The 23931-nt window shown below is 41.3% G+C and overlaps 1 protein-coding gene across 2 annotated transcripts in view; it reads right to left on the bottom strand.

Moving 5' to 3' along the window:
* Positions 1 to 14384: 14384 nt before the first annotated feature.
* The window catches only part of zc3h3 (zinc finger CCCH-type containing 3), a 189659-nt gene continuing 180112 nt past the window's right edge, over positions 14385 to 23931 (bottom strand). Inside the window, exons 10-12 of one of the 2 annotated variants that reach the window (XM_034179398.1) lie at positions 15700 to 15863; positions 15463 to 15647; positions 14385 to 14881 (exon numbers count right to left, since the gene is read on the bottom strand). In XM_034179398.1, the coding sequence (XP_034035289.1) occupies positions 14850 to 14881; positions 15463 to 15647; positions 15700 to 15863 (381 nt within the window). In that variant the 3' untranslated portion in view covers positions 14385 to 14849. The remainder of the gene's footprint in view (positions 14882 to 15462; positions 15648 to 15699; positions 15864 to 23931) is intronic. The other variant, XM_034179400.1, reaches the window with a different exon arrangement.

The raw sequence follows: 23931 nt of genomic DNA, 5'->3' as shown, positions 1-23931 counted from the left end.
TGGGACCTTCAAAGCAGCAGAAATGTTCTTTGACTTCATGCTTGGTTTGTGCTCTGAATGTCAACTGTGGGACCTTATATGTAGACAGGTGTGTGTCTTCCCAAATCATGTCCAATCAACTGAACTTACCCCAGGTGGACTCAAGTTAAGCCGCAGAAACATGTCAAGGATGATCAGTGGAAACAGGATGCAACTGAGCTCAATTTTGAGCTTCATCGCAAAGGCTGTGAACACTAATGTACATGTGATTTCTTAGTTTTTTTTTAATTTTAAAAAATTTGCAAAAAATCTCATAAAAAAATTTCACATTGTCATTATTGGGTATTGTGTGTAGAATTTTGAAGGAAAAAATGAATTTCATTCTTTTTGGAATAAGGCTGAAACAACATGGAAAAAGTGAAGTACTGTGAATACTTTCTGGATGCACTGTAACCACAATGTGTTACGTCAGTGAATAAACAGGAAGTCAGGTAATTTGTTTCGTTTAGCACACTGTAAACAAGACGCAAATCTTTGATGGAGAAGATTCAAATGTTTGTATTCAATTAAAAAGATTTGTTCTTTTGACATTTGAACCGTTCCAAACACGGCTTCACAAAACATTACAATTTCTTAAAAATGTTTTACGCCCCATTTCCATGTGGTCTGTGTCTCTGTGCAATATACGCAATACGCCATCTAGCGTTAAACACCATGAAATGCATTTCATTTCAGAGACCACAGTGGCAACGAGAGGCTGTTTTTGTTTTAATCATCCAGTTGTGTCGAATATGTGCACAGAAAACTACAGAGACAGAAACAAGATGTCTTTTACAGCTGCAAAAAATAACTAATACTGGAACACTTTGAGCTGCTGAGACTAATGAGCGAGCTTGTTAGCTTTCCCAAATTTTATCAACTTTCCAAAGCTCGCTTCCTGGCACAAACCTCATTGACTTTTCAAAATTCACAGTAAAAATTAAATTTTTTTTCAATGCACAAAATAAAATAAAAAAACATGGTTGCATACACACACTCTATGTGGAAATGAGGTGTTATATATTCTGATGGTTCTCCTTCATCCAGCTCTGCCCAAATTCTAAAGATTTCTTTTGCAGGTCAGACCAAAAAAATACATATTTACCTCCGCCAAAGAAATTGGGAGGAGATTATGTTTTTGCCCCTGTTTGTTTGTGAACAGCATGTAACCCACAATTTTTCATATATCATTACAAATTTTTTTACAGAGGATTCATATCCTGATAGGCAAGAACTGATTCAATTTTCAAGGTCATAGGTCAAAATCAGAAAAAAATCTTGGAAAGTTAGAAACATCCCTATATTTAACATTGAATTAATTTTCAAAATTCATAACTGTCAAAAAAGATTGAATTTCTTTCATATTTGACAGCGTTATGTAGGATGGTATCCTTTATCGACTGACAAAGTTTGATCTGGATCTGATCCAGATTACAGATTTTATGGCCATTTAAATTTAACACTGAAACCCCATTTAATGTATATTTTACATTATATCTTAATCATACGTGCCTCAATCACAGTCATATTTGAAAGTGAGGTGCAGACTGACACTATCACCTGACAAAGTTTGATCTGATCTGGATTGTGACTTTTTTTTGGACATTTGAATTTAATATTGAAAAGCCCATTTGGTGAATGTTTTGCATTATATCTCAGTCAAAAGTGCCTCAGTCACTCTATTTTTCTGTTATGGATTTACCTACACCACCAAAATTAGATGGAGGTTCCAATTTTATGCCTGTTTGTCTTCCAGCTATCAGTCAGAAACCAAGCGCCAAAAAGCAACGCCAAATTGTGCATAGCAGTAAAAACCAAAGTTCTGTGAAAATTATCTAAAAACAAATTCAGACATCTAATTTAGCTCATGAAAAGTCACTTCAAACAGGATTTTGACCTTGAAAAAGTCTTCCAAGGTAAAAAAAAAAAAAAAAAAATAGTGGAATTGGAAACTAGTGTTGGTGGAGCACGGTTCTCTAGGTTTTTAAACAATTACTAAATTTCTGTTATGTAACCTCCACAGTGGAGTGAAATAAAACTGTAATCTTTCTATTCTCAAATAAAATATAAATAAATCTTTTTATGCATTTTAATTTCTCTGCACACATTTTAAAATAATCTAAAAGTGTAGTTTCCTCCTACATCCTTAAATATGAAAATACTATTATTTGCTTCAAATTACCCATGAAATTAAATTTAATTTATGTTTAGGCTTCTGAAAAAATGTGTTAATACATATGTGTGCATGAAAAAACAAAACAAAAACAGATCAAAGGTGTGTTTGAAACACCTCCCATTTTGAAAAATCCTAGCTCCGCCCCTGTCTTGCAGTTAAAACCTGCAGGACCAAATTAATGCACCAGTTTGGGTGTTATTTTCTTGTGGGAGGAGCTTATTAAAGTGCCTTTGATGGAGTCTGAGGACACGCCTCTGACACCAGAGAATCTATCAATCAGTGTTCCACTCCAGGTTCCTCCCTCCAGAGCCCCCCCCTCCAAAAAGAAACAAAACAAATCAATATGTGTTTCCGCGTCCTTTGTCCAGGTTCAATGTGACGCTGCTCCACGCTTTCATTTTTTAGTTAACCTCAAACTGCATCCAGACTCATCTCCACACCTGGAATTAGACACACCCATCGGCACTGAGTGGCGACAGGCCTCTGCAGGCCTCCTCAGCAGCTGGGGGGCCCACGGAGCTCCCCTCCCCCACCTGCCTGACAGACACGTGCAGAGCAAAGTGCTTATGTGCACGAAGCACAGGGGGCAGTAAGTCTCACTCAGTGGAAAGTGAAGTGCAAAACCTCGAACAGCTTAACTTCCAGTCGGAACTGGCCATGACCCCCCCCACATCAAATGTGCTGGGGAGGATGAAAAGAAGAGCGTGAGATGAGAGGATGGAAATCATATTGAGGTATTTGAAGTCATTAGGAGTCTTTTTCATCAAATAAGCGGCAGCTGGCCTTCAAATGTCGAGCTAAGCAGTCGCCATTGAAGAGGCACCTTTAAGAAGATCTGCTGTGGTCCTTCATTGTTGGGGGGGGCTTCACACACAAAATGTTTGACGTCAGGCTTTTTATTGTGCCTTTGCATACTTCGCTGCAAGTGCACTTCTAACGATTTAAGCAAAACGGACATCAGCAAGGTGGAGATCTCTGGCGGGCTTTGAGCTCGGGAACATCCGGACCAAAGAGCAGCTGCAGGAGGTGGATCAGGGTTATCTGAGGCCTGGAGGTTTTGTAGCTGGTAATGCCGCTCGGCTTGACTTGTACAGGCGCGCACAGCATGTGCACGGACAGGTGTGCTGCAAAAAAAAAAAAAAAAAAAGCAGCAGGAGTCCCGCCGTTTTGCAGAAGGCCTCGTTTTTAATCGGCCTCAAGTTCACGCTTGCATGTGCAGTAAAAGGTTTTTGGTTTCAAAGCAGCAAGAAGTGTGTGACAACACAAGAGCCAAAACATACTAAAAGTACAAAGTGATGAGTTACAAAACAGAGATGGTGGATGTGTTAAACTGCCAGCCCGAGGGCCAGACACAGCCAGAAGACTGCGGCCAGCAGCATCACATCTGCAGAACGTCTCAACCGTCAGAAGGCTGAAGTGGTCCCAGATGATTGCTGCAAAAATCACACAAGCTCATGGGCCTTTTTTGTCTTTTTTTTTTTAAGTCATGTGATTGTTCCGGCCGATTGGAAGCTGCCGTGTCCCTTTTTATTCCCTTGAACTGACGTCCACAGGACTAATGCCATCAAGTTTTGTGTGTGATCCACCTTCTGATGAGTTTCTGAAAAACCGTTTGATGAATTTTTCTGACATTTGGTACAAACCGTCCTCGGGGACAGAAGTTGGACTTTCTCACCGAATTCCTGTTGGCCCCCGGGGTCCCCCAAAAGCACCCCCCTAAACCAGCCGTATGAGCATCGTCTTTATAATTTGCAGTTGTTTAAGTGCAATTTCTCTCTCTCTCTCTCTGTCTCTATACACACAGACACACACACACATTTATTGTTATTTACATTAATTTTTAAGATCGTATTGTCACATGTACAGTTTGTACATGTTCAATCAAGCCCCTCTATTTTGTCACATGATAATTCCACAAGGACCACAATAGAAATAAGCGTTTATGTTTTATTGTGTTATCAGTGTATCATTGATAAATTCACCTCAGTAAGTTTATATTGATGTTGCAGAATAAACTCAATCATAAATAAATAAATAAATAAATAATATTTATGTTTTAACAGCATCTGCAGGAGCGCATGCATGTGTGCATACACAAGCTTTACACAAGAGCGGAAGTTAGCTTTGAGTTAACGTGTATGCTGATGTCCGCGAAATGTCTTGTAAATGACTCCAGACGTGTTATCAGGTTACAAAACAGTGTTTAGAGTTTAAAAGACTTTATTTCTCACTAGCATTTACATAATATATTATGTGTTATATTTACACACTAAAGGAAGCGGTTTTGGAGCGACAGAGAAACCAAACAGTGACGTTATAGTGCCGCTCTACTCTGAATGGCTGTCACCCCCATCCCTAAAAAAAAACAATAGATTTGCAGGATTCATAACATAAAAATCTGAATCATAATGTGACTTTTTACCCTCTTAAAACACCTTTTAAAATACATCAAGGTTAACCATCTTTGAATTTGTCCAAGGTCTGTGGGCCAAGAATGTTCCCTGTGAATTTGAAGACTGTGGCAATAATAATACTGGAGTTATGCTCAACACAGACAGACGGATCCTGTCCAGGGTGAACCCCGCCTCACACCCTGTGACTGCTGGGATAGGTTCCAGCCCGCTCGTGACAGTGTATTGGAGTAATGGTCGCAGATGAGTAAGTGCTGGCATTCATTGTGTCACTATCTGGTCATAGTAAGTTGGTTTTCTGATTGAATCTCTGCCCCCCTCCAATAGAATGGCCAAAAATGTCATTTTTCACACTTTTCAATTTATGGTGGAAACAGTGCTGTGACGTCTTCTTGAATTTTGCATTAAAGATTCACTGGGAGGGTGACTACAGACAAAAAAACAAAACAAAAAAAAATCATTAAAAAAGGGGGTTAAAAACTCAGTCCTTGAATTGTTCTCAAGCCCCCAAAGGGGCCAAAAATGACATTTTGCACCAAATCTCTAAACACAATATCTCTGCTGACAAACAACCTTTTAAAGTACTTTCTATTAAATAGTTTCATGTTAGGGGGTAATTTTTCTGCAACAGGACAACCAACAGCTTTGCACATTTCCAGAAGTCTGGAACAGCAGCAAAATTCTGATTTGGTTTGGGATCAATTCTGAAATTTTCCATCTTCACATACAGCACAGAGCACGTTCTGCCAATCTTCCTGCTCTACTCATATATCATTAATGCAGTCAGGTGGCCCAACCAATCAAAATCTGGGAAACACTAGCCGGCTTCCCTGTAGGAAGAGGAGCTCTCCAGGAGAAGCGGCTCAAGCGGGCGCTCTGCAGGACGAGCTGCTCTCCAGGAGAAGCGGCTCCACAGGAGAAGAGCTGGAGACTCCTGCTAAACTGTCACAGATATCATCAGAGACTCATTTAGCTGTGGTTACTGGTACTGACGTGCAGTGCATCTGGAAAATATTCACAGCGCTTCACTTTTTCCCACATTTTGTTATGTTATAGTCTTCTTAAAAATGGAGGAAATTCACACACAACACCCCATAATGACAACATAAAAAATATTTTTTGTTGATAAAATTTTTGCAAATGCACCTTTGGCAGCACTTTGGTATGTAGACAGGTGTATGTCTTTCCAAATCATGTCCAATCAACTGAATTTACCCCAGGTGGACTCCAATTAAGCTGTAGCAACATCTCAGGGATGATCAGTGGAATCAGGAGGCACCTGAGCTCAATTTTGAGCATCATGGCAAACGCTGTGAACACTTATGTACGTGTGATTTTAATAAATTTGCAAAAATCTAATATTATATATATATATATATATATACATATATATATATATATACACACACACACACACACACACACACACACACACACACACACACACACACACACAGTGAGGAAAATAAGTATTTGAACACCCTGCGGTTTTGCACGTTCTCCCACTTAAAAATCATGGAGGGGTTGGAAATTTTCATCTTAGGTGCATGTCCACTGTGAGAGACATAATCTAAAAAAAAAAAAAAAATCCAAAAATCACAATATTATTTTTTAATAATTTATTTGTATATTACTGCTGCAAATAAGTATTTGAACACCTACCAACCAGCAAGAATTCTGTCTCTCACAGACCTGTTAATTTTACTTTAAGAAGCCCTCTTATTCTGCACTCTTTACCTGTATTAATTACACCTGTTTGAACTTGTTACCTGTATAAAAGACACCTATTCACACACACTCAATCAATCACACTCCAACCTGTCCACCATAGCCAAGACCAAACAGCTGTCTAAGGACACCAGGGACAAAACTGTAGACCTGCACAAGGCTGAGATGGACTACAGGACAACAGGCAAGCAGCTTGGTAGAAGACAACAACTGTTCTGATTATTTATTAGAAAGTGGAAGAAACACAAGATGACTGTCAGTCTCCCTCGGTCTGGGATTCCATGCAAGATCTCACTTTGTGGGGTAAGGATGATTCTGAGAAAGCTCAGAACTACACAGGAGGACCTGGTCAATGACCTGAAGAGAGCTGGGACCACAGTCACAAAGATTACATTAGTAACACATGAGGATGTCATGGTTTAAAATCCTGCAGGGCAGCAAGGTCCCCCTGCTCAAGCCAGCACATGTCCAGGCCCGTTTGAAGTTCACTAGTGACCATCTGGATGATCCAGAGGAGGCATGGGAGAAGGACATGTGGTCAGATGAGACCAGAATAGAGCTTTTTGGAATCAGCTCCACTTACCATGTTTAGAGGATGAGAACAACCCCAAGAAAACCATCCCAACCGTGAAGCATGGGGGTGGAAACATCACACTCTGGGGTGTGCTCTTCTGCAAAGGGGACAGGACGACTGCACCGTATTGAAGGGAGGATGGATAGGGTCATGTATTGTGAGAGTTTGTCAAACAACCTCCTTCCCTCAGTAAGAGCATTGAAGATGGGTCATGGCTGGGTCTTCCAGCATGATAATGACCCCAAACACACAGCCAGGGAAACTAAGGAGGGGCTCCGTGAGAAGTATTCCAAGGTCCTGGAGTGGCCTAGCCAGTCTCCAGACCTGAACTCAATAGAAAATCTTTGGAGGAAGCTGAAACTCCAAACCTGAAAGATCTGGAGAAGATCTGTATGGAGGAGTGGACCAAAATCCCTGCTGCAGTGTGTGAAAACCTGGTGAAAAACTACAGGAAATGTTTGACCTCTGTAATTGCAGACAAAGGCTACTGTACCAAATATTAACATTGATTTTCACAGGTGTTCAAATACTTATTTGCAGCAATAACATACAAATCAATTTTTAAAAAAAATCATACATTCTGATTTTCAGATTTATTTTTTATTTTTTTAGATTGTCTCTCACAGTGTACCTGTACCTAAGATGAAAATTTCAGACCCCTCCATGATTTCTAAGTGGGAGAACTTGCAAAATCGCAGGGTGTTCAAATACTTATTTTCCTCACTGTATATATTCACATTGTCATTATGGGGTACTGTGTGTGAATTTCATCTATTTTGGAATAAGACTGTAACAAAACAAAATGTGTAAAAAGTGAAGCGCTGTGAATACTTTCCGGATGCTCAGGCTCATCCATAAAACAGTTCTCTGTTGCACACATGCACTTTCACACAAATACACCGTGAAGAATCATAGTTGACCTTTCTTTTGGTGTCTCCGAGTCTGTGTGGACAGATGATTTCTCTCCCTCCGTCTTCTCTCGGTCTCGTGCGCTTTTACTAAAAATTGAAATATTGATCTTAATTAGAGTTTGCTGAGCTCAGCAGCTCGCGTTGAGGGTTTTAGACAAGAGGCAGCAGACATCTGTCTAAGGCACTTACGTCTTCAGCACAGGAGACGAACAACGTGGGTGATTAGGAGGAGGAGGAAAAAACGTGGCGAGAGGAGAAGAGTGATGGCTCGCTGTCTCCTGCCTTTTCTGAGAAACATGTCGAGCTTTCCATCTCCGCTCGCTGCTGTCAATAGATCTGAGAGAGAATCAGGTTTTACAGACACACACTCACAAAGCTGACAAAACATGCACAGTTTAAACAGCAGCTCTTGGTGATCCTCCTGAACATGCACACACAATCTGAAGCAACAAAACCCTCAAAGCGTCTCCACAATGGAGACCTCGGGGAAGTCCTCCTGCCTTTAACATCATGCAATCTTCATCAAAAAAAAGTCTGAAAGTGATTGTCAACAAGCAAAAGCAGCAAAGACACAAAGCTGTACCTTTTAGGTAAAGTTACCTGAAACATGGGACCTGTCTGAGGGTGTTCTTGATCTGGGTAATAGTTACCAAGGTGTTTTTCTTCATGATTAAATTCTTTCTTAAACTTTTGTCAAAAACTAAACGTGGTGGCATCCTGTGAGGACAAACTAAGCAGGACGGGCCCATCTATTAACACCAGTTTGATATCAGATCTGAGGCCCGTTGGTGTCCCTGCTCATCTCAGGAATCCGTAGTGTCAAGAGGATGAGGGTCTACGACTCTCCCCGGATGGGATGCCAGTCCAACACAAGTTACTTCCCCTGCCGAGGCCGGTGTCCAGTTATATCCAGGTGGACGGAGACAATGTAGATTAAGTGTCTTGTCCAAGGGAACAGACAGGTAGCATGAGCAGGATTCAAACTCAGGTCTACATATTGGCAGATCCACTCATCCACATGCTCGACGACTCCAGTTCAAAAGTCTAAAATTGAAACTCCCTGGTTGAGGTGGTTTAAGCCGTTAGTCCTAATCAAAGACCAACATGACAGTAACTGAGCTGCTTCTAGACAGACAGGAGGTGACACTTGCATTAAGGGTTTTTTCCAATCGCTCAAATTTGTGATTTCTTCTGCAAATCTTGATTGAAGGGGTGGGGCCTTGAAATATACAAACCAGGTAACATATTAATGGACATTTTACAGAGAATCTTCACTGAAATCCTCAGCTTGATGTCTGCAGTATTCAAAAATGGGTTGGACGGCTGAATTATTTCTGTTCCCATGTTCAAAACTGCTGCACAATTTTCCAGTGGGTAAACCCAGAGAAATCACGATTAGAACTTTCATTTTTTCGGATCTGAAACTTCACCCCATAGTGTAAAGTGTTCCTTACAATGTACCACAAACATGAATCCACGAGTATCTATATATACTAAGAGACAACTGTAAATGGACTGTAATTATATAGCACATTTGCATCTCAATCAGAAGCTCAAAGCACTTTACAGTGATGCCTCACATTCACTCACTGATGTTGGGGTGCTGCCGGTCACTACACACCAGGTGTAACTTGGGGGATTAAGGACCTTGCTCAAAGGCCCTTAGTGATTTTCCAGCCTAATGGGGGTTTGAACCGAGGATCCTCTGGTCTCAAGTCCAATGCTTAACTACTAAACTGTCACCTGCCCTCTCCTGCCAAAACAACACCTCAGGATTGAGCCAAACTTGGCACACTTATACTTTGACCTACAGTGTATGACACAGGCTATTGAACAGTAGTAGTAGTAGTAGTAGTAGTAGTAGTAGTAGCAGTATTACAGGTGAGCTCCATTAACTCACGCAAGTTGGGGTCCACAATATCGGACTGTGAGTTAATAAAGTTTACCAAAAAATATGCAGTATATTATACTGTAGTCTAAATTTTCGGGGCTCACAAATCAATCGCGAGTAAAGCCGAATTGTGACTTATGCCCCCGAAAGACATAGCAAGTATTTGCCGGAAGCATGCCTGACACGGCAAATACTGCCATAATCCGAGGCAGTTGGGAGGAAAAGAGGCGTGGTCAGCAGTGTCGGGTGCAGACAGACTGCCTCGTCCACACCTGTCAGATCGCATTCACAGCGCATGTAGACGACACAGACTGCTGACAGATGATCATAAAAGGCGCTGCAGACTGCTCGATCTCCAAATGTCTGGATGAAAAACACAGACCGGAGCACTGTGTTCCTCATGAGCATGTGCACAATGTGCATGGCGCACGTCGCACAAATGCATGGGGGTGCAATTATTACTCAGCCGTGTGTGCATGTGTGTGTGTGCATAACGCTGCATGGGCCACTTGCGCGTGCATGTGGGGCGCACGTGCGCATGCCTGCCACTGGACAGCTCTGCTCAAAGTCTGCTGGCATTGGGCCATGCAGTCCCTCAGTTTGTCCACTTAGAGGAGCACAACACAACTCTGGACACCGCAGTGGTTGGATTATCACATGGGATTATTATTTTTATTTTGTGTGAGAGGATTCTAACCGCAGGCTGTGCCCCGGCTTCATGTCCACGTTTGTGCTGTGAAACACTCCTGGACCGCTGTTGGAGGTGAGATTCATGTTTATTAATGGTGTAACGACCTTGCACAAGTTCCATGTCATATGTCCTCCAGAGTTAGAAGGTGATCATTTATTACAGCGTGAGATCCGTTCAGCTATGAGCCTGATGCATGCAATGACGCGTTATAGTGCAGCACAGAGAGAGGCAGCTGCCTGTGTTATGTTAAACAAATAATGAAAGTTTATGAGTTCAATGGTATGAATATTTCATGAGGTGAAAGCTGGAATAAACCATTCAATGAGGCGAAATATTCATTCCATTAAAAGAATGTAAAAACATTCATTATTTGTTTTATATAATGGCTAAAATAGATCCTTGTCATTTGATTTATTAATTTATAAACAACCGAAAAGGGACTTACATTTTGGTGTTCCACTGTAACGTGTAGTCCAGTGATGCTCTGCACTGACTTTGGACTTCCATAAAAAAAGACTGTGTAGTTCCTCAGTCTAGCCAAAAATCACGTCAGCGTTTCATGCGAACAGGTCTTCATGCATCCAGACGCCTTACAGCGGAGTGGATTTTTTTTTTGTGTGTGTGTGTGTGGCAGCGTCAGTTAGCTCAATCAAATCATCGTGTTGTCCCCCACACGCACGTACACGCGCGTGCAACCGGCTCGGTCGACAGTGTGCGTCCTCAGTGCAGTGAAAAAAAAAAAATCACGTCAGAAATGAGTCCAGTTTTTCTTATTTCTTCCTACTAACAGACTCAGTTAGCTCAATCAAATTATGTCTTGGGAGCAGGGACGGACTGGGAACAAATTTTGGCCCTGGCATTTTTCCTCTGGACCAGCCCACTATTGGCCCGACGAATCCACCCCCAAACACGCACACCCACCCATCCATACCGAACCCCCAATGAACAAATACTATACACCTAAACACCATGAACACACACCTAAACACACACTTTCACTGTCATTTCACCTTGATCATAGTACAAAACGCGGACCCGGCGCCATGAGGAGGCGTCCTGATAACATTAAAGGCTATATATATATATATATATATATATATATATATATATATAAACATCATGAGGTTTATGTCACAGAAATCCTACTTTACAATCACACTGCAGTCATTGTTAAATTATTTCCTTTTGCATTTATAATAAACACTAGTATTTATTTAGTGTTTGTTTTTCTGGTTGAAATAAGATATAATCTACCAGACTTCAAAAAATATACAAGTTTCCATGTTATTTTATTTGTCTAAAAATAAATGTCTGAGGTTCCTTATGTTAAACAAGAAATGATCTAATCTGAAATAACAGGTGGTTTTAATACAGATGAAATGTTTCTAAAGAACCATTTATTTTATTCAGAAAACTGCTCTATAAATGAGCAGTCCTGCCACACAATGTTTTGTACAGATCAGTGGTTTCTGCCACGAGTCTTCCGTGTTTTGGCCCGACGCGTCGTTCCTATTGGACAATGCCAAGGTACGTCACAGCTCAAGAGTGTCAAAAGTTGGCGCACCTCATCTCGACAGAACACCGGCTCTGTGGTATGCAGGAGATCACTTGACCGAGCCTCTATACGTTCAAATAATAATTTTAAAAAATACTGTCATCACTCTTCACTCTTGGTCAGTCTCTTACAACGGTGCAGTGTAAATACACCAGTTTTCCAGGAGCGCACGTCTCCTCCGGTGCACACTATTTTTTTTTTTTTTGGGGGGGGCGACCCTGTGATAAACTCATCGCCCCCTTAATTTTTTTTTTTTTCTGGCGCTGGGTCTGACAAAATGGAAGCAAATGTACACAAGCGGAAAAAAGTTTTTGTGTCTCCAAAGTGTGTGTGTGAGTGAGTGAGTGAGAGTGAGAGAGCGATTCACACAGCAGAAAATTAAGGAGCTGAAGTCCGTAGCTGTTGCATTTAAAGATTAACAAAAGTAAAGCACAGTTAATTAAGATAAAAGAAACCATTCCAACCTTGTATCAGTAGAAGAGCCGCCTGCTCTTCCTGCAATCTGATTGGCCACCCTGTATGCTTCTCCATTGTCATTGGCTGTTGGTCATGTCAATCATTGTGCTCGATGTAAGTCTCCGTTGTGTGATTAAACGGAAACAAAACTGAAACCTAGAATAAGACTGCGCCGTGTATGAAACACTACAGAACTTTTATTTTGACACAAATTCAGGAAATGGCTCTGCAGCTGCGCCGATTAAATGCTGTAGCTTCGCCGATCACGGACTTTCCTCGTATTGACAGCAGCGCGCGGTTCGAGAACACTGTATATTTCCATAATCTTTATAAATATGGGAAGGCCGGCCCACGCACGTCTAAATATGCAGCGGCCCACCGGGCAAATGCCCAAAATCACAGATTATCAGTCCGAGCCTGCTTGGGAGAGTTGTTGTCCTGCCTGGTCAGCACTTGTGCATGCGCTAGCAAAAAAAAGACTGTGTATGCCCTCAGTGCAGCGCGAAAAAAAAAAAAAAAAAAATCACATCAGAAATGAGTCCAACTTTTCTTTCTTCCTGCTAACAGCCTCCAGACAGCGCAGTGAATTTGTTTCTTGCGTGCGTGCGCCCATGTGTGGGCCCACATGCCAAACGTATGGAACCAAATTTGCACTCTAAATGCAACGCATTTAGTGGTGGACATTTGGTGGGGGGGTGGACATTATTATACATGGCACGTGCAGGTCATACCTGCAGGCTTTGCGGTGCCAGAGCCATCTCGAGGTTCCCTCGTATGCGCTCAAATTGTTTTGGATCCCGTTTTGCTGCCATTGAAATAAGTAAATTGCCGTCAGATGGTCCTCAGATAACACATGGATCACCGTCAGATAGGTGTCCCATCTCGGCCGCGGCTAGAGAGTTCTGAACATGTGCGTCACACTCGGGGCCGCTGGCCGATTTTGACCAACTGTGTCGACTTCCGCAGATGGGTGTCAGAATGTTTTGGAACTGAAATCCAACACTTTTCGGATGTGCGAAGATGATGATGTGTATTTGTACACACTCATCATCAAAGTCTGACGCCACTCTGCGTGATTCTGGCCATGTGTGACGGGGGTATTATGCATGCGCGAGATAACTGGGCCGCACTTTTCTATTTTTTTCTCTTAACTTTTTACCTCTTCATTTCTGCTAGTAGTAGTAGTAGTAGTAGTAGTAGTAGTAGTAGTAGTAGTAGTAGTAGTAGTAGTCGTACTAGCAGCTGTTTCTTCTTGAGGCATCTTTAGTTGCACCCTAACAGTTCTCTGGATTCCGGGTTAGGTGGGAGGTGATAACCTATAGCTTTGTTGGTGAAGATGAAGTTTGCATTTCAGTCTGAATCAAACCCGCCCTGTGGCGAGTAATCAGCTAGTTTATTTAGAAAACTAAAGAGTACAGAATCAAGCACTAATTTGCCTTTTTGTCATGTTATTTAATTTTAACATATGTGATGCTAATTGGCTAATGTTTGCATTAGCCAAGTGCCTCCACTGTGATCAACAGGTTTTTAAAAAATGCTTAGTTAACAGTTTTGCTTAGAAAAATTTTATGGCACATCTTCAGGTACGTTTAACTGTGCAACAGTCTCGTTTTCTTACACTCAGTAATTTCGCGACCTCTCGTTCCTCCTGAACTCGGAGCCCGATGTTTTAGGAGTGATCTTTATTCGTCTGGTTCAAGAACTTCCCCCCACCCCCTCCTTTTTTTTAAGCGCACCTTTTGCCATGTGGAGCACTGATCGGCCACTTTGCAGATTTTGTGAGTCACCTGCAGTGAGTCCCGCCTGCAGACGTGGACTCACATTGTGCCACATTGGTTTTGTATAAATCAATAATCTGTGAGAGAAATTAATTTTTTTTCTGTGTGGAAAAATAAAAATAACATGCAAACACACAATATACACAATAATACAAGTCAAACACTGCAGAGCAGTTTCATCTTTACAAAACTTTAAAGGGGTCATACAGTGCAAACACAATACAACATTCAACAGGTAAAATGCAAAATATTCATGAAAATCAGCAGCTGTCAAGAAAATTTAATTTCTGTCCATCCGTGGTTTTGGTTCTCTCGTTTCCTTTTCTAACTTTAAATGGTGTGACTTTTATCTCACAAAGCAGAGCAGGGGACAGCGCGGCCGCACTTGCTCCGTCACGCCCACACCGTGGTGATGTCATCACTTGTGTCTCAGCTCCTGAAAATTAACTTGCTGTTTGCTCCATCATCTTTCCTCTGATTGGCCAAAAACAGTCAGAGGGCGATGCTTAAAAGTTTGTTTTTACATTATTAAAACAAGAAAGAAAGAACAAAAGAAAAAAAAAGTGTTGTGCAAAAATCCGAGCTTTTATGTAAAATTGGTCGGTCGGTGTTCAGACCCTCAGAGAACCGATTTTTCAGCTCCGGTGCTGCTGGTCTGCGTCACAGCCGAGGTTTAATCTGCAACTTTTTCTCTGGAAGAAAAAAAGAAAACAAAGAGAGCGTTAAAGGTTTTCTTGATCTCCTTGTTTTTACTGCTATTTAAAGATATTAAATATCAAAAGTACCACAGGGATTTAATGATTAGATTTTTTTTTTTAATTTGGTGTGTGGGGGGGGGGGGGGGGGGGGTGCTGTTTTTTTTTGTGATGAGGTCATTTTCATTACTTAAATTTGCATTTTCACGGTCGACTTTCTAAAGCGGCCGCAGTGAAGTTTGCTCGCCCTGCTGAGAATCAAACCCACGGCAACGTGTCAAACCGACATCTTAAACCCTTAACCATCTTTTATACCTGGACATTTTCTCACAGGTTCAGAGGTCACACCTCCCTGACACTGTCGGTTTGTATGAACCCCCGTACAATGACAATAAAGACTATTTCATTGTATTCTGTACAGTTGAGAGGTTTCGATAAGGACTGTGATTGGTTGAAGTGGGGGGGGGGGGAGAGAATTACACTGACAAACCTTTGACAAAATGAAAAAAAAAAAAGAAAATTGTTAATTGAAGTAGATCATTAAATAATTCTCTGGTTTGTCGTCTCAGAGTTTTTACCTTTGACCTGCGACATTTCAGCCGATTTTCTATCGGGAGATTCTGCCTCTTCTGGGGAGCTGGAGAGGGAGATGAAGGCTGGCAGTTCCAGAGGACGGGCAGCAGGGGTCCCCGGAGCTGCCTGAGTATCGTCGACTTGTGGGATGACCACATGGAGGCGTGGCCTATGGAAAAGTACAACAACACTATTAGCAGTTACAACCACGTGGAGCCATTTTCAGACAGTGCTGCTCTGACCTCTTGGTGGTCTCCTTTACTCTGGCTCTCTTGGTGGCGGTGCCGGCGGTATTGCTGGCGGCCCGTTTGGCCCGTTGGTGGTGCTGCAGCTTGCACCGCGAGCCTCGGGGACATGAGCCGTTCTTAGAGAAGTCGGGACACAACAGAGTATGTTTCTTCTTACACTGAAGGTCAGACATGAGAAAAAAACGTCACACGGGTGAACGCCTTCCCACCGGATGGAACCAGTCAAACTCATAATATTTTAACAGCACAAGTGATGAAGTGCTGCCATTAAAAACTAGAAATGCCTCCAGATTCAGGCCGTCACTCACAGAGAGGCGGAGCCACCAAGTGAGGCCGTGTTGAATATTTATTATTTGCTCATAACGTTTAGTCAGAAACTGCAGATTTTCATGTTATTCCACTCAAACCCAAATCATCTAAAACTAACACAGGCCGAGTTCTTAACCCAGGTCAGGTTCTCCTGCAGGCCTAGTTCTCTTGTTATCGCCAATTATCTACCACAGCCAGCTGAAACAGGGGCGTGTCCTTGGCCTTCTCAACATTCAGGCACTGGGTCATTCCCGGGAAACACACCACGTGGCCAAACTGTTGTGGTAGATGTTCCCTCGCGCTCATCATCAAAGTTTTGCTAATTCTCGGTTAGTTTGACTCAAAGTCATTCCAGTAGTACCAAAGGATCCTCCAAAGAGACCTGGCACCAAAGACATCCAGTTGTCGCCTAAGGTCACCTCTTAATGTCCAAATCTGACAACCACGCAGTAAGACAGGAAAAACCAGGACTCAAAAGACTTGGACATTTCTTCTCCTGCAAAGACATTGGCATCATTAAACACCTCTGGCCAGTGACCTCATGTGTCCATAAACTCTTCTCAGGCATCTCTTGGTCTCCAAAACTGAGGACTATGGAGACGTGTGCATGTTTCTGCCAGTTCAGCATGTTCACTGCAGGCGGACACACTTCTGATGTTTAAGTACAGGAAGTCACTGAAAGTCCAGATCTTGGACAATGCAGGACGATCACACACTCTGTCTCCTCACTGAGTTCCTCAAGGGACACAATCAGGGCATTCAATGATTCCACCAACATCACAGCATTGTCCGTGAAGTCAAAGCCAGTAAGCTTTTCCTGCACCTAAACTACTGGACTCCACAATCCAACTCAACTCTCAGTCCATGCAAAGCAGTGAGTGGCAAAGGAGCCAGAAAACATCCCTGAGGAACACCAGAATTCATCGAGACAAACTCAGACACTCTGCTGCACTCAGAGTATCTGTACAAACTGTAGGCTGGCTATAACATCCAACAGTTTATTCAGGATCCTACAAAGAATCGTGCAGTTTGCCAGAAAACCTCCAGTACGCAAAAACGAAAACAAGCATTTTGTGCAAAGTCACGTTGTTACCTGACGAGACAGAAGAAGTGTGCAAATAATCCAGTGAGACAATGATATTTCTGTTTTGGAAGAGATCAACAAGGTGAGCATGAGTTTGCCAAAACTTTATGTAATTGGACAAAATTACCCACAAAAAACTATTTCAAATGGGAAATGAACTGAACCATACTTTAATTTAATCTGGGGGGAGAAAACCTATTTTGGTCCAACTAAATATCGGATGTTTGTTCTGAGAAATCCTTCTCACCTCTTGGACCAAATTAAAACATTCAGAGCCAAACAGGATAAGTGGCCTAAAAGTAACTGTTTGTGTCGACTTCTGTCTCTTTATCCTATCCTACTATGTACACTGTAAAAAATAAAAAAGAAAGAAAACCTTAATAAATAAATTAAAAAACCCGACAGCTGCAGTTGCCAGAATAAAAATAAAATAAATAAAATTAATCAAGTCATTCATTTTAAAAAGAAAAAAAAAAAGTGAAGTACCTTTACAGAACCTGTAAATTTTATGCTACAGTATAAAGCTGTTGTAAATTATTTTAAAAATGTACTTTTTAAACAAGTATTACATTTTTTGCTGCTCAGTTATCATTAGGCTTTGAAGTTAATTACTTCTGTATAATTTACTGGTTGTATACTGAATGTCATGAGACTTTGTTGTGCTGCCCCCATTTTGCTCAGGGTCACCACAGGAGGGATCCACATACTGATCTAGTTTTTCTAACACAGCTCTAATGGTATAACGTGAACGGGCCTCGAGCAGCCTTGAACCTGGATCAGTTTGCTTGGGAGGCTGTACTGTCACACAATCGGAACTACTCAAAAAACATAAATTGTACATCATATAGCCATATTAACACATCTGTACTGTATTTGTACAAAGTATGCTTATATGAGAGGTTCTGAAAAACATGTCTGGTTACGATCGAGTGGGCTAGATATCAATAAGACAAAACGGATTCTGCAGTTAATTATGTTTTCTGACTAATTTGCACCATGTAACAGACTGGTGGTGCAAGCGGTTAGTGTGCGCACTTCCAGAACAGTATATTGATGGTTTTATAGTGTATAGCGTGTTTTTCCGTAAGTGTATTTACATATTTTAATAGAATTATTCTGGCAACTACAACCATCAGTTTTATTCAGTAATTTTTTATTATTATTTTTTTTTTTTACAGTGGAGAGCTGACTGGTTTTCTCGATTTGGCTCAAGATTTTAAAGCCGGATCACCTTCGTTTGCACGTGTCCACACACAGATCAATTTTTCTAATTCCTATTTAATTTTGAGTCTTACATGAAGTAGTTACTAAAATTAATTCTTTGATTTTTTTTTACAGTGTAGGGCTGACTGGTTTTATAGATTTGGCTCAGGATTTTAAAACCGGATCGCCTTCATTTGCACGTGTCCACACACAGATCAATTTTTATAATTGCTATTTAATTTTGAGTCTTACATGAAGTAGTTATTAAAATTAATTCTTAGATTTTTTTTTTTTACAGTGTAGGGCTGATTGGTTTTCCAGATTTGGCTCAGGTTTTTTAAACCGGATCGCCTTCATTTGCACGTGTCCACACACAGATCAATTTTTATAATTTCTATTTAATTTTGAGGCTTACATGAAGTAGTTACTAAAATTAATTCTTTGATTTTTTTTTTTTTTTTTTTTTTTTTTACAGTGTAGGGCTGATTGGTTTTATAGATTTGGCTCAGGATTTTAAAACCGGATCGCCTTCATTTGCACGTGTCCACACACAGATCAATTTTTATAATTCCTATTTAATTTTGAGTCTTACATGAAGTAGTTATTAAAATTAATTCTTAGATTTCTTTTTTTACAGTGTAGGGCTGATTGGTTTTCCAGATTTGGCTCAGGTTTTTTAAACAGGATCGCCTTCACCTGAACGTCCCCTAGGGGCAAATCAATGAAGGTACATCTCATCTTATAATCTTCATGATCTTATCCGGACTTGGGAACTGGACCAAACCTGGAGTTTAACATCTTTCTAAGAGAAACTTCTACACACAGGACAGGAGTAGGCGGGGCTTAAAACAGTGACCCGATCTGCCCGTCCACATGTTAAGAGACATGTTCCTTCGGTTTCTCACTCAAAGTGAAAGTCGACACGTTGGCTCTCAGTAATCGTTACTCTGAGGAGCATTGTGCTTCAGTTCAGATCCACACTGGGCCGGTGAGTGTGTATGACGGTGTAATACGGGTGTAAATTGGTAGCTTCATTCTCCACGAGATCTGATCCCTCCCACCTGTCAGAAGAGCTAATTATATTCATTCTGGGGTGCAGGCTGAGGGGAGCTGTGTGTGGAGCGGTGTGGACTGTGGGCCTGGGAAGCACATCGGTCCAGAAATAGAGCTCGGTTCAGGAGCTTGCGTGTATGCGGGTTGGAAGGAGGGTCTTGAGATTGAATTCTCAGGAATGCTGTGGACTTTAGGTGGACTCACGCTGCAGCCCAGAGATCCTGGCTGCGGTTGGTGCAACCGGAGCCCCCTCTCACCACCCTCACACCCATGTTCCCTGCACCCCTGGGTGCCAGTGCAGTCCAGGATCAGCTCGCTGTCAAATGTTTCCCTGGATCATCTTATAAGGCTGCCATTTTGACACATTTCTGTCAGCGGTGGATGATGATTTTTATTTGGTGTGTGACATCACCACTGACCCAGTCAGGTCCAGGCAGACATTTATCAAATTTATTATTGGATTCACATGATTTTCCTCAGTTTTGTAAATCTTGGTCAATGCTGCAATAAGAGAACTGATGCAGAACACCAAGTAAGTCTTACTGCCCATTTACTTACTGCCATGCTCTCGTTTGCAGCTCGGGGCAGCTTCATTCCCACAGTGACTGAGAGAACCTTGGCTCTCCGTTATCTTTATTTCATCTAATTATTAGAAATCTGGGTGTTAAATTTTGCCCAAGCTCTTAATTTGGACAATCATGTCAGTTGTTAGTCACGTCAGTCAATTGTTTTTGCCATTTCCGGAATTTTGGCTGTCTCAGTTACATTTTGCCTTAATCTGAAATGAAAATGAGCATTCATGCATTCATTTGGCCATGATTAATTCTGCCTCAGAAAGTCATCTCTGGATGGTTTATAAATGGTACCAAATGCAGCTGTTGAGGTCGTCTAAGAGGTCTTGTGTGGCACAAGTACACTGGCTCCCCATAACGTTCAGACGTCAAGTTAAGATTCTGGTGATCACGTTGGAGCTCTGCATGGTGAAAAGCTGCCTTTGCATCCATACTATTTAATAAGCACATCTCTGTGGTCCTCTGTCCAAAATCTGCTGGCGGTTCAACCACCAACCACTCAAAGCAGCTTTACAGGTTATGGCTCCAAAACTGTGGAATGTGCTCCCACTGCGTTTTTGATCTGTGGACACTGCTGAGACTTTTAAAATGAAAGGAGGCTTAAGACCCATCTGTCCATGCTTACTTTCATTTAATTTTGTGTTTTAGCTGTTGTCTTTTAATGTGCGAAGCAAAGCTTTGTGACTTCTGTTCTTCAGTGTTCCTACAGCTTCAAGAAAACCAGATTCAATATGTCAGTCTTAATGAAATTTAAGGCCAATGTCACAAGAACCAAAAGTTAATTTTAAAAACAAAATAAATAAATAAATGACTGAGGGTTGCAGACAGATTTTCTCTGCTCAGCGCGGTCCTGCAACAAACATGAGAGATTTGTTGGTTCCACTATCTCGCTTTGCACAGTGTACTGATTTCACTGAATTATTTAAATTGTAATGATCGGAGGAAAAAACAACAAAAACAAAATTCTACCTCCCACGTGTTGGCATGTTTAATCCTTTTGAAAGTCTGAATTAAGATTTTATTTTTTAATACTAATTAAGGGCTTATTTTTGGATTAGATTATTTCTACCCAGATAAACTTTTCGCAAGACTTGTTTTTTTATGCCCTTTTCTATTTTTATTGTGTTTTACGTAGTTTGATCTGTTGTGATCTTATTTTTACTGTTTCGTGTGAAACGCTGTGATTTTTATCTGTAATAAATGCTATACAAGTAAATTTTACACACTAGTTTTTTTTTTTAATGTGAAATATTTAATGGTTTTTAAGGATATGCAAGAATCGTGGTCCTGGAACAGTGCTGTAGAAATGAATGTTATTTACTTAAATCTTCATACAGTTTGTTGCCACTGTGTTACATTTCAATGAAATCCACCAAACTGTTTTAGATATTTGTTTGGAGGACAGTAATTAATATATATATATAAAATCACAAATCCCTCATTACATGAATTCCAAAATTCTGCCCTCCATATCCGGTTGTTAAGCTCTGACGTAACGCATCATGTGATAAATCTGTTTCCGGGTCCAAAGACCTGCAAGTTTCCAATTAAAGTTACATCTATATGATCTTTTTAAGGATCTACAGTTTAAGTAGATCATTATACACATTCAATCACATTCACACATCGGGGTGAATGTGAGGCATTATTTGTAAAGCGCTTTGAGCATTTGATGCAGATGGAAAAATGCTATATAAATGCAGTAAGTGCATAAGTATGTAGTAGTAGTGCATAAGTAGTAGTGCATAAGTAGTGCATAAGTATGATTTTTTTCTACTTCTCTAACTCTCTCTTTGCATAGCTTTGCATGAATTTATATGTTCAGTTAGCTGTTTTTCAGTTAGCTTTATATACACTTAACTGTTTTCATAGTAATAAATACATTTTTAGATTGAATTTACATGTTCAGTTAGTTGTTTTTCAGTTAGCTTTATATACATTTAACTGTTTTCATAGTAATAAATACATTTTTAGATTGAATTTATGTTCAGTTGGCTGTTTTTCAGTTAGCTCTATATACATTTAACTGTTTTCATAGTGATAAATACATTTTAGATTCACATAGTGTTATTTTAAGTAAATTTTTAGATTGCTAGCTTTATATTCATTTAGCTAGTCACATAGCTTTGCATGAATTTATGTTCAGTTAGCTGTTTTTCAGTTAGCTTTATATACACTTAACTGTTTTCATAGTAATAAATACATTTTTAGATTCAGATAGTGTGATTTTAAGTACATTTTAGACTGCTAGCTTTATATTCATTTAACAATTTGCATATCTTTGCATTAATTTATGTTCAGTTACCTGTTTTTCAGTTACTTTCAGATTCACTTAGCTTTATACACAAATCTGTTTTCATAGTGATAAAGTTTTCGACTGTGATTGTTTTAAGTGCATTTAGATTTGGTTAGCTTTATATTCCCTCAGCCCCAACCAGTCCCAGCAGAAGACTGCCCCTCCCTGAGCCTGGTTCTGCTGGAGGTTCCGTCCTGTTAAAAGGGAGTTTTTCCTTCCCACTGTCGCCAAGTGCTTGCTCACAGGGGGGTCATTTTGACCGTTGGGGATTTTCTGTAATTGTTGTATGGCTCTTGCCTTACAATATAAAGCGCCTTGGGGCGACTGTTTGTTGTGACTTGGCGCTATATAAATAAATAAATAAATTTGATTTGATATTCCGTTTGTTAGCTTACAAGCTATAGTTACGTTGCACTAGATGAATTGTTTTCGGTTTAGATTGAGTCAGATTTATTTTCAGTCAGTTTTAGATTGTTTCAGGTAGGTTTTCCTGGAGCTGCACTCACTTTGGTTTTGACTAGGTTGGCTTTGTGTTTTTGTTGTTGTTGTTTTACAACACAGATATTGTTTATTCAAGTATGGCAGTGGTAGCTCCATGACCTATACGGAATCTAGGCGCTCCCGCCATCACGAGCCTCCCAGCTGACTGGGTTATAGCAGTGGGTAGATGGGACTCATTAGCCCTGTTAAGGCGGTCCACCTAGGGGAAGGAAAACCCTGATGTTAAACTCCCAGCCTGGGTTACTGCCCCCGTGCCTCCGAGGAAGGTTCTTTAGCCAGAGGCTAGGAGAAGGTCACTCTGATGTAAAACCTACAGCCTGGTGGTCGCCACAGCCGTCTCAGCTTGTCTGTGCCACTGTGTAGTGCCACCTTGCCTAAAGAGTGGAATTGGTGTGCGCGAGCTGATCCCCACTTTAAGCAATGAGCGCAGGCGGGAAGGAAAGCCCTGCAGCGATGGGAAGAGGCGAAAACAGCAGGTGCATGATGGCACTGGGAGCTGCAGTCTCGATCCTGCATGCAGGCGGCTCAGGAGCTATGGTCGTTTGATTGCTGACCCGAGACAACAGCATCATCCGGCAGGGCCCTGGGTGACCAAGCAGCCCTGTTTAGGGATAACCCTGTTTGCTCCACATGGAGACAGACCTAGAAAAGGTGGTCTAAACATGGCTTGTCTCACTAGACCCGGTTGGCTCACCGCTGCCAACGGGCATCACTACACGCGGTGTGAAAAGCAAAACAAAGAACCTGAAAATTGCGTGCTGGAATGTATGCACAATGATGGACTCAGACAATAGCGATCGTCCTCGAAGACGCTCAGCCTTAGTCGCCAAAGAGCTAGCAAGGCTTGACATAGACATTGCTGCACTCAGCGAGGTGCGCTTTGCAGACCAAGGGTCACGCACCGAGGAAGGCACAGGCTACACACTGTTCTGGTAAGGGAAGGCTAAAGAAGATCGTCGACTCTCAGGGGTCAGGTTCATGATTAAGAGCGCCATAGCACATAGGTTACACAGTTAGCCAGTTGGACATTCTGACCGACTCATGTCACTCCGACTCCCCATCAACAACAAGGATTTTGCCACTATTGTTAGTGTGTATGCCCCAACCATGCAGGCCGACATCGGAGTTAAGGAGGCTTTCTATAGCGATCTGCACAACCTTCTACAGTGCGTCGACACCCAGGACAAGCTCCTCATCATGGGAGATTT

This window comes from Thalassophryne amazonica, chromosome 10 (genome assembly GCF_902500255.1).
Source record: "Thalassophryne amazonica chromosome 10, fThaAma1.1, whole genome shotgun sequence".
Classification (NCBI taxonomy): Eukaryota; Metazoa; Chordata; class Actinopteri; order Batrachoidiformes; family Batrachoididae; genus Thalassophryne; species Thalassophryne amazonica.
The sequence above is the reverse complement of the archived record's forward strand: the minus strand, read 5'-3'. Positions and strand labels throughout refer to the sequence as shown.